This window comes from Gigantopelta aegis, chromosome 14, assembly GCF_016097555.1.
Source record: "Gigantopelta aegis isolate Gae_Host chromosome 14, Gae_host_genome, whole genome shotgun sequence".
Taxonomy (NCBI): domain Eukaryota; kingdom Metazoa; phylum Mollusca; class Gastropoda; order Neomphalida; family Peltospiridae; genus Gigantopelta; species Gigantopelta aegis.
In genome coordinates this window covers 59,484,823-59,496,564 of record NC_054712.1, presented here as the reverse complement: position 1 = coordinate 59,496,564, position 11,742 = coordinate 59,484,823, and the positions used below count along the sequence as shown (strand labels likewise).

The following is an 11,742-nucleotide window of genomic DNA, read 5'->3' as shown; positions in this document are numbered from 1 at the left end:
GTAATTTCTTTCCCTGGGGAAGTCTTGGGTTGTTGAGTAACTTTTTTTCCCACAGCAAAACAGAATGTAGGTCTCGTTTGTATACTTATATTTGACGAGCAAATGAAGATACTAAGAAAATACTCTATTTATACTCTAAATTAGCAGTCCAAGGTCAGTCCAAGGACGTCAGAACCTGGCCAAGGCCAGCCCCCAAGGACGTCAGTAACGGCCCAAGTATGCCAAGGCTAAAATATGAGTCACGGCTGCTTACCTGTATCAGGTATGCCAGTCACTGCCCTCTAGATAGGTCAAGGCTAGGTGATGAGTCACACACCAAGTACGTCAAGGCTATGACTTACACCAAGGTCGCACACCTGCCCAGGTATACCAGTCACTATCCTCTAAGTCGATCAATGCTAAACAAATCGGTCAGGGCCAGTCCAAGGACATCAGTACCAACCTAAATCGGTCAGGGCCAGTCCAAGGACATCAGTACCATCCTAAGTCGGTCAGGGACACGGGCGAGCGTTCACCCTAGTAGACCACACCACTATGACTCACACCTGCCAAGTACACCAAGGGCAAGGTCACGGAAAAGTAGGTCATGACCCCAGGCGCGTCAAGCTTACACGACAAGCTTACACGTATGCGTCTTGTAAGATTCCATACATACGAAAATATAAACGTTTTTTTTAGTTATTTCGCGCCATTTGTTGAACATGGCTCCAAATTTATCAAAGTTGCAAACGGAGAGATATTTATGTCTCGAGCAATCGTTGATCGTTATTGCCACCGCATACAAATTATTGCAACTGAAAAAGAAAAGAAGAAAACGCCGTCCACAGTTTGTTAAAAAAAACAGTTCATCAGGGTGCATACCATCACCTGGTTATGGAATTGCAATTACATGGCGAAAAATTCCACCAATATTTTAGACTGTCCAGGGAGCAGTTTGCCCAGGTTTTATTTTATGTGGAGGATGATTTGACAAAGCACCGTTTGGCGAGAGAGGTGATGTCCACGCCAAAGACTGGCAATACGTCTCAGGTAAATTTCCATAATAATTATAAGCATAGAAATGTGATGTGAATACTGTAATTTTCCAGTTACATAATATGGAGTCTGTTTAATGTTGTTTAATTACATTTTGAAAAATTTACGGTATGTTATGCTGTAATTTGTATAAAAGGTCTACATGTAATGATAAGTCTTATTTTCATTTAACATTACAAACAAAATAAATTAATTCACTATAAATTCAATGCTTTCAATAAAGTTTTATAACAAATATAAAAAATCAACCATTATTATATATCTTAGACATTAACGCATAAAATAAACTAACGATTGGATTTTTAGAGAAATATGGACATAACTGAGTCTGAAAAACGTAATCATGTATATGTTACGGTTGAGTAATGCTTAAAACATACAATTTGCAATATTGATCGCATGAGTTAACAATGTCAACAGTCTCTGGATTTAACAGTGTCATTGCTTCTGCAGATCCATCGAGTTGTTGGATTTGTGGTACAGCCTGTGAAAGAACCAATTTGGGCCGTTTCACCAATATGTTTTTCTTTGAGACATGGCAGTGGGGTTATTTCAATGGGGGGTATATTTTGATTTTCTGCATTAAAAAACAGTTGAGAAATTTGCAACTAAGAATGATTTCGTTGTCGCAGACATTTTTTTCCATTCGAGCAACACAGCTTTCAAAAAAATAACTCCTCAACAGACTTTGAAGGAGCCTCTTTCATCCGGTTCTCCAGTTCTACTCTGCTTCGTGTAGTCTCCTTGATCAATTCGGTTAATGCCTCCTCCATCTCATTGGACTCCGATTTTCTCTTCTTTACATTTAGGTCCCTCTTTGGTGTTGGAGTAGGCCTACTCGTTTGTTTTGATGGGGTGCATAACTCGGCCATCTGTCTTGGTTCTGGTGATCTTTAAATACAAAAAAAAGTACAAATATTATACATGTGTGTGGGAAAATATTCCTTTATTAAATCTACATATATTTCAAATTTTTCTTTTCAGATTCCTGGCAACAGGGGAGACCTTTCGCTCCATTGCATTCAGTTTTCGTGTAGGGGCAACTAGTTGGTAATATTGTCTCAGAATGTTGCTAAATTTTGTGGCACAGACTGGCACCGAACTATATGAAAATACCACAAACCTGTGAAGAGTGGGAGCTCATAGCAGCTAATTTTGAAGAAAAGTGGCAATTCTCCATTGCATGGGGGCACTTGATGGAAAGCATGTATTAATGAAAGCGCCATGGAATTCTGGATCTTTATATCATAATTACAAAGGGACATTTTCCATGGTTCTTCTGGCTTTGGTAGATGCAAATTTAAAATTCATAGCTATTGATGTCGGTTCGTACGGCCGAAACAGTGAGGGTGGCATTTTTTTCTAATTCCAATCCAATCAGAAACATATTCCATTTTCCTGCAGATGCACCATTACCTGGGGCAGAATATTTAGGACCTATGTCTTATGTTGTGATTAGTGACGAAGCCTTCCCCTTGAAGAAACAGTTGATGAGACCTTTTCCAGGTAAAGGATGTCCACAGGAACAGCAGGTGTACATCTACAGATTGTCAAGGGCAAGACGTTGTAGAAAATGGTTTTGGTATATTGGCTGCACGGTGGAGAGTGTACCACTCAAAATTGGCGGTAAGACCCCAAATGGCAAACAACATCATAAAAGCTACGTGTGCACTACACAATGTTGTACAAGCCCAAACTACTCCAGCACAAGTGACAACTCTGCTACAAGAAACCGAAACAATGAGGAATGAGGGTTTGCAGGATATCGCTAATGCAGGCAACAGAGCAGGCAAGGATGCAATGGCGATTAGAAATGCATTCAAGGAATATTTTGTGAATGTTTCTCCACTGCCATGGCAACATGCTCATGTTAACAGAGGTATCTTCACTCAGTAACTTTTTACAAACCTGATAAGATCATCATCATCATCAGACTGTACCATTTCACGGACTTCAGAGTCGGATTCCAGGTGGCACGTTGCTGTCAGTGCTGTAAGATATGAGAAATTAATTTGAGTTAATTGCTGTCTATAAGTAGATATTTATTGTAGACAATGTATTAATGTGTTACCGGTGAAATGAAAAAATAGATTGCTAAATATTTGTTGGTGTGTGTGTGTGTGTGTGTGTGTGTGTGTGTTTCGTTGTTTGTTATTATTTTACCTATTTTCGTCGACATACTGGTCGAGAAAGGACATCATGTCGTAATACTGCCACTTTCACACGTATTCTGCGGCTTGACCACTCTTGCTTGACCTTTGCTATCTCCTTTTTTTGACAAATGTGACTTGTAAGTTTCGCCATTTTTTTCTCCAATCCGAACCTGTAAAATTACACAGTGTGGAATCAAAACTCAAAACTGGCAGTTTCTCAACGCAAAATTTTATATTAGAAACCCACACTCCGCTCCAGGCAAAGGTTCATCTCCCCCCCCCCCCCCCCCCCCCAAGTTTAGAAAATATAGACAAAAGGGTCCCTAGGTCCAGATTCAAACCAGTTCTCCAATTTCTACAATATGCACACATAAAAGCAAACATTACATTACAATAGATTATACACGCGCATGCATATGTGAACACTACAAATAACTACCCAGCCCGACATCAGCGTTGATAAGCAGTGGCGGATCCAGGGGCGCACGGTCTGCACGCTCACCACCATCTAACCATGACAAATAGGCCTATGCACTTTTTAAAAATACTTTTACGAGATTATATTTTACTCTCAGATTGCAGGAAATCGCATATGTTTGCACTTTTATTTCAAATTCTTTTCGGAGGGAGGCCCCCTGAACCCCCCCCCCACACACACACACACACCGAAACATGCGCCGTTATCGCGCATGTTCGGGCTTCGTCCCCCAAATCTGCGCCCCCGCCTTACAGAAAATCCTGGATCCGCCCCAGATAAACAGATGCAGACAAAAACAGAGATAGACAGAAAGAGGTTTCTGTGCGATGGGAAATGTTATACATTAAACATACTCAACAACGCCCATGATGTTGGTAATACTTCAAGTGTTGTGGATAATTTGAGCATCTTTATGACCAGGATTTTGGGCATCATATAGAATTTTGTTCTCACGGACCAATTCTATCAATTTCTCAACATCTGCAGTTGAAGATTTGGATTTTGGCTTCTTTTTTTCACCACGAAAACGAATGAATGAAGAAAATATTTTACAGAAAAAAATGTGTTTCTTTCCCATCAGATGACGTCACTTTGATGACGTAAGCGCACGATTTGTGAGCTTATCCGACAAGTCCGATCGCACCTTGTAGCGATTAAGCGCGTAAGTCACCGGACCTATGGAATCATACATATCTATTTCAACGGTTTCGATTTTTTTAGCATAACGCGTAAGTCTGACGGATAAGTTTGTCGTGTCTATGGAATCCTAGCTTTAAACAGTAAACCAGCCCGAAGTTTAGCCAGAAAACGTTTCGCTAACGTTCGCGAAATATTTGACGGTTCCTAATGTGACCATTTGGTTTACCGTGAAGCGCACAATCCAATCTAGCGTTTGCCAATCGTACTGCACACGGGTCAATCGTCAGTTTTACAGCGTGTGGCAATAGTAAAATAGTATTAATTTTGCGGAAAATCGTAATTCCATTTCCAAATGTAAATTCCGTTTCACATTGGGAATTCCGTCCGTTTTCCGCAATCGCGGAAAATTACTGGGTCTACTGTGCTCATGAATTAAAACAAAAAATATTTTAAAAACAAAGGCAATGAGCAGTAATGGACTGTATTCGAGGGAAACTCAGTTTTCCTGAGGAAATTAACCCATAGAAGCCTAGCTATACATTCAGACAACACCAAGAAAATATGAACTGGAGTCTGATCTGAGCAACTGTGGTGAAAATAGACGTCGGAAATGAGGGTAGTAAGGGTAGTAAACGTCGTATGCAACGCGCGACGCCTTGTTTTGCAACTACTGACTTGGCGCAGATCTATCTACTTTCACACAGCCAGACTGGTAGTTGTATTGTGCGAGCCACATTTTAATGGTTTTCTTTATAATCAACAGGAAAGATATAGACCCTATATCAATCAAAGTTTAATCCATATCTGTGACAACACTATATTCTAGGTGTTGATTATATGTCAAGAATCAACACCTGTGAAACCGTGCAATTTATACTTTTTATATGTTCATATACTGAACAAAAAAAGAAACTTCCGATTTGTACATATAGTATTTGTTGTGTTAAAGAATTCATTGTGTAATGAAATTATATAGGTAGTATTAGCCGTGAGCTGTATTATCAGGATTCATTAATTTTATCGATTATTTTTGCAATGTTAATCGTCGACAACGTGAAATTCAATTTGCATGTGCATGCATGGTTCGACATGTCCCGTGTAGTATTCAGTCAATTTGTTTTACTTGTCTTACTGACATTGTTGTCAAGTGAACGAAAACGCTTCAAAATTTGTAAATAAATTAACGTTTTTTACATTGTAGCATTTTTAGTATGCCAAGAATACCCAATAATTTACGCGAACGGGCGATTGGCATGCTTGATGCTGGCATGTCGACAGAAGACGTTGCAAGGCATGTTGGGAGTTTTAGTCGAGCGATACGAAATCTTCGCGTAAGATTTCGAACGACAGGAAACACCAACGACTTGCCACGTCGTGGATGTCCGCGTGTTACAACGCGTGGTCAAGACAGCTATATCATGAACACGCATTTGCGCAATCGATTCCAAACTGCCACTGCTACTGCTGCTAACACACCTGGGCTTCATAATAACCGAATCAGTGGGTAAACTGTTCGTAATCGTCTGCGGGAGAACGGTTTACATGCACGACGTCCTTACGTCGGATGCGTTTTAACGCAACGTCATCGTCTAAATCGTCTTAATTGGGCACGTGTACACAGTCGTTGGATACGGCGACACTGAAATACCGTTATTTTTTCGGATGAATCCAGATTTTCTTTACAACGTGGTGATGGCAGGGTGAGCGTCTACCGTAGGAGAAATGAACGCTATGCTGACTGTTGTGTTCTTGAACGAGATCATTTCGTGGGTGGGGGTTGTGTCATGGTCTGGGCAGCCATTGCCCATGGTTATCGTTCACCACTTGTCATCGATGGCAATTTAAATGCTCAACGTTACCGCGATGACATTCTCGCTCATCACGTCATTCCTCTGTTCCATAATAACGCCAACATCTCGATTTTTCAGCATGATAATGCCACCTCTCATACACCTAGAGACACTGTAAATTTTCTTAGGACAAATAACATTGATTTCATTGATGACTCGCCCGCTAAAAGTCCTGATCTCAACCACATCGAGCATGTCTGGCAGTCTGGACAGTCATTTGAGGCGTCGTCCCAACCCACCTGCTAACGTCAACGAACTTCGTCAAGCGCTCATTCAGGAATGGAACAATATTCCACAGGCAGAAAGCAACACTTTAGTGAATTCTATGCGCCTGCGATGCACTGCAGTGGTGAATTCAAGAGGTGGTCATACCTGTTATTAAGTGGGGTGTTGTTTTTTAATCCCTACCACATTTGGTCAAAATTTCTCCCAGTTTCTGTTAACCTATGACCATGATTTTTTGCATCAAACGATGCATCATGGAACACTCTTAAACGCATATATACTATTCAAAAGAAGAAACGCAAAACCACATTGTCGTAACATTTGGAGAATTGATTTAATTATTGAATGGTGAGTCCGATAATTACCAAATGTTGCAGGATTGTTCACAATTCACTCTAGTCCATTGTGAGTAAGTGATAGGACACACCACCAAGGTCAAGGTCATCTGGAGTCAATACCGGGTGTGGCCTCCGCGTGTGTTGACAACTGCCTGGCACCGCCTGCCCATTGAAGCAACCAGAGTACGGATGACGATCCGGGGGATGGTGGCCCACTCGGCCTGCAAGGCTGCTGCCAGCTCGGGCAGGGTCTGGGGCTGTGGTTGTCGCTGTCGGAGGCGTCGGACCAACTCGTCCCATAGATGCTCAATTGGGTTCAAATCCGGTGATATCGATGGCCAAGGAAGGACATTAATGTTGTTGTTCTGTAGGAAAGTCGTTGTGAGACGTGCTGTGTGAGGCCTGGCGTTGTCATGTTGGAACACTGCGTTGGCGTTGGCCATAACTGGAACGATGTGTGGCCGGAGGATCTGGTCAATGTAGCCCTGTGCATTCAGGTTGCCCTGCACGTGGACCAGGTCAGTTCTGCCAGTGTGTGAGATGGCTGCCCACACCATGACACTACCCCCGCCGAATCTGTCCACTTCCTGCACGCAGTTTGCCGCATAACGTTCACCACGACGCCTATACACGCGACATCTTCCATCATGACGTCGGAGCAGAAATCGGGACTCGTCACTGAACCACACCTGTCTCCATCGCATTTGAGGCCATTGTCGATGAATCTGGCACCACTGCAGTCGGAGTCGACGGTTTTGTGGTGTTAAGATGACACCTCGAACTGGACGTCTGGCACGAATTCCTACCTCACGTAGGCGGTTCCGTACGGTCTGGTCGGATATCCTGCGCAAACCTGGTATTGCTGCGGCTGTGGAGGTGGCAGTAGTCAATCGTTCCCGAAGGTGGCGTACCCGAATGTAGCGGTCCTGCCCGGGGGTAGTGACCCGTGGTCGACCGGATCTAGGGAGGTCACGTGTTGATCCATGTTGCTGGTAACGGTCCCACAGTCTGGAGATGGTGCTTGGGGACACATGGAATGCCCTGGCAACGGCCGTTCTGGATTCGCCTGCGTCTAGTCGGCCGATGGCATGGTTTCTCTGCGGTTCACTGAGACGTGGCATGTCCTGGATTGTCAACTGTCGGCCAGATACAGAGGCCAGGCAAGCGAACACCCTGCACTTTTATACTGTCGGTGTTCATGTTGCACGTGCAGACAACGCACGTGCAGTGGTGACATGGTTTGCACGTGGCTGCGTTTTTGCGAATATTCACATTTTGGAACTTTATTGTACAGTAGCTGCGTTTTAACGAATGTAACCGTGGGAATGTGTTTGGGACATGCAATGACCTTATATTCACAAAGCATGAACCGGTAGGAAACATAAAATCGAGTTATAACCCATTTGTACCCTTTTGCGTTTCTTTTTTTGAAGAGTATATAACATTTATTCCCCCGGTTTGTTTTCATCAAGTTATGTTCAAGCAAAGTTAGCGGGAGTTTCTTATTTTGTTCAGTATATGAGGGATTCGAACCCACTAATGACAGAACGTATACGTTGTCAACAATAGACTATTAGAAATTAGCGAGAAAAATTAGGCAGAGTTAAGTCCCCTAACCGCTTTCCGGTAACAGCAAGCATGGCCGATGACCACAGTTGTTTGTGAATCTTCAGCTGAGATTTATGCATGCCAGTCTCTGGCATCATAAATGTTCCCACCTATGCTTTAAAAAATAAAGAATAATACAGGTAAAAATTAAGTTGATGAAATTGCGTTTTGTTATAATTGGCCATGTGTTAAACATCACAGGGCATAACCGCACGCGGGTAACTAGTTACTCGCATTCAAGATGGCGGAGGACGCACATGATGAGTATTAATGTGAATGTCCATTCTTAACGGGCATTTTTGAGATGTCCATGTACAGAGGCTTCATGAAATATATAAAATGCATTTCTGAAGCATACGTTTGTAAAAATAGTTTTTTGGGAATTTATAACAGGTATCAAAAATCGAGTGTGATGTTGGTAAATGAAAGTGTTAAGGATGTGGGTATCTGTTATGGTTGGATGAGGGGTAACTGTTCGATGCATAATGCCGTTCAAGTCGCACATAATTCAAAATTGTGTGATTGATTACTTTAATTTGCATATAAGATGGAATGACTCGACGGTAATGTCTGTCTGGGTTTTAGTTCACAGAAACGCCAAAAGCTGCTCAGAGTTCAGAACTCGTTTATTCAGGTTCGGGTCGTGTCCGAAATAATAATTAAAGACTGAAATAATTAAAATAAAATACAAACATATATCCGACCAACACGACATATTACACATGTACAAACATATTGTTCATGGCCATTACATCATGTATAACATCATCCATATTATTAATATCCAATCATCAATTATGACAATGTATCATAATGTACATTTACACATGTGGCAATATCTGAACTGCACATAGCATACACAATAAATACAAATCATGTGAATACTTTAATGTGAATGTGATTGTTATATCAACATTTACATTTAGTATTGTCTAAGTGTAATGAAATTAATATATATTAACTGCAAAATAACTCACCAAATATATGGGATCTGGGTCCCAACATTAACCAGATGAAACTCCGGTTTCTGTCTTCATAATAAAATAATGTTGAAAGTAAAAACACAACCAACACATCTGAAATCGGCAAGTCAACTGAACATAGCAACTGACTTGCGGCAGAAAGAAAAGGAAAAGCTCATGCTCAGACAAAAGAAAGTTCATGTGCTAGTGAACTTTGCTCATGCACGGTCTGTGCTTTATTGAGTTAGACTTGCCTAAAATCAATTTCAATAAATACATTAAAACCTAGACTTTATCAAACTATTAAATTAACTATATTAAAACCTAAACCTGCCATAACCTCAATAGGCAACAAATACAAGCCTGCCACAGAAGGTTCTATATATATATATATATATATCTTACTCAAAAGAATTTAAGGGTCAGACGATATTTTCGACATTATTTTCTGAATGTCAATTATATTAGCTAGACCATAATGTCACGCATGGTATTGTTCCATTTTGACGAAAGTGGGTCTAAGCAACCCATAAATGAATTAAAATCCACCGTCATTGACACTGTCGACTAGTTCTAATGGCGAAAACATGCTTACATTTGCACGTAAATTAGGGCGAAAGCAAAAGGTCTGCTAAGTGCCTATAACTTGCTTTTTCACAAAGCGCTTCATTTGCACGCTTTGCACGTGTATTCCATGTTCCCAATGCTGAATTTCCGTATAATTGGAGCTTGCGTTCGTGTATGGTGCACACTCCAAATTCGACAATGGTACGACTTCAACTGACTATCGAAGATCGAGGAAGGGCTATTGCTTGGCTTCAGGATGGCAATACGCAAAGAAATGTTGCTCTGAGACTTGGTGTCAGTCAGAGTGTCGTTGGCCGACTGTGGCAACGGTACCAAGCAACGAATTCTGTTCGAAATCGTCCACGTTGGGGAAGACCCCGAAGCACTACAAATAGAGAGGACCGCTACATCACCAATATGGCTCTACGTCAACGCACAACCACTGCACGCCGATTAGGTGACAATCTGCGGACTGCGACTGGAACTCGAGTGTCTGATCAAACCATACGCAATCGTTTGAGAGCCAATAATCTACGCTGCCGTCGCCAGGCTGTTGGACCACCACTCCTACCACGTCACAGAACGGCCAGACGTCACTGGTGCACGCTTCATCTGCGGTGGGGTCGAGTGATGTTCACTGATGAGTCCAGGTTTAGTCTCCAGTTCAACGACGGTCGGGTTCGTGTCTACAGACGTCCTGGGGAGCGCTTCGCTTACGTTAACGTTAGACAACGTCACCGGTTCGGTGGTGGCAGCGTCATGGTGTGGGGCGGCATCTCTATCCACCACAGGACCCCCCTCTATGTGGTGGATGGCAATCTGAATGGAATCCGCTATCTGAATGAGATTATCCGGCCGTTGGTTCTCCCAGGCCTTCAGCAGATTGGCGGCGGGGCAGTTTTGCATGATGACAATGCCAGACCCCACCGCGCCAGGGTGGTAACGGACTTTCTCAGACAACAAGGTATCGCCAGGATGGATTGGCCAGCATATTCGCCTGACTTGGCCCCAATAGAGAACGCCTGGGACGAATTAGGCAGGAGAGTTCGGGATAACCATGCCCCTCCGGCAACCTTCATGATCTGGGTTAACTTCTTATGGCAGAGTGGCAGGCCATTCCCCAAGAGTTCTTCAGACGTCTGATCAGCAGCATGAGGCAACGATGTGTCGAGTGTATTCGCGCCAGGGGTGGATTCACACACTATTAAACGAATGTTCTAATGTGTAAAATCCATGTTTGACAACCTTCAACTTTGGCAGCATGTCATGTGACTTTCTTGTATACAGTGACGTTTATTTGTGGTTTTTTGTAAATATGGAATAATAAATAAAAAAATTGGTGTAGTTTACATCATCAATCTAATACACTCTGAAACTTATTTGGTTATAAATGTTTGACCCTTAAATTCTTTTGAGTAGTGTATATATGTATATGTATGTATATATATATATATATCACATTAGACTTCAGCTGGGGTCTTTATTCGGGGATCACCTGGAGGGATGTGAAGATCCCGATGTACATGTAAAATATCAACACAAATAACGACCCTGGAATAACAAAAGGACATAAAATCAGTTATATTTTCCAGGTTACAACATATATTATTTTACCATACATAACGCTATTTACCAAGTACAAATTACTACAATATTATATTACTAATGTACATTTAACACCAACATTTCAATTCAAAGAGACTCAAAATCAAATATAATTATAATTCAAAGGTTAATTTAATAATCACATCATTACATAAGCATGTGCTAAGCACGTCATAAAACTACTGTCACGGGGATCCTATAATACCCGTAACTGAATAAAACACGATTATCCAAATATCACTCCTAACTGCATATCTATTAGATCTCTCCGTATCGGGCATG

At 41.8% G+C, this 11,742-nt stretch overlaps 1 protein-coding gene across 1 annotated transcript; it reads right to left on the bottom strand.

Annotated features, from left to right (window-relative positions):
- Positions 1-1,507: 1,507 nt before the first annotated feature.
- LOC121388028 lies at positions 1,508-9,519 on the bottom strand. Its single transcript, XM_041519226.1, has 4 exons — positions 9,304-9,519; positions 3,199-3,358; positions 2,944-3,025; positions 1,508-1,926 (listed from the first exon to the last, which is right to left on the bottom strand). Exons 2-4 carry the CDS (start codon positions 3,212-3,214, stop codon positions 1,698-1,700), a joined length of 327 nt encoding a protein of 108 aa, XP_041375160.1. The 5' UTR covers positions 3,215-3,358; positions 9,304-9,519; the 3' UTR covers positions 1,508-1,697.
- Between the last annotated feature and the right edge of the window lie 2,223 nt (positions 9,520-11,742).

Bases quoted from the DNA above. Each gene is read 5' to 3' on its own strand.
- LOC121388028 (XM_041519226.1), bottom strand. The intron at 1,927-2,943 runs GTTTGTAAAAAG...TTGTATTTAAAG, and splicing joins GATGATGATGATCTTATCAG to ATCACCAGAACCAAGACAGA.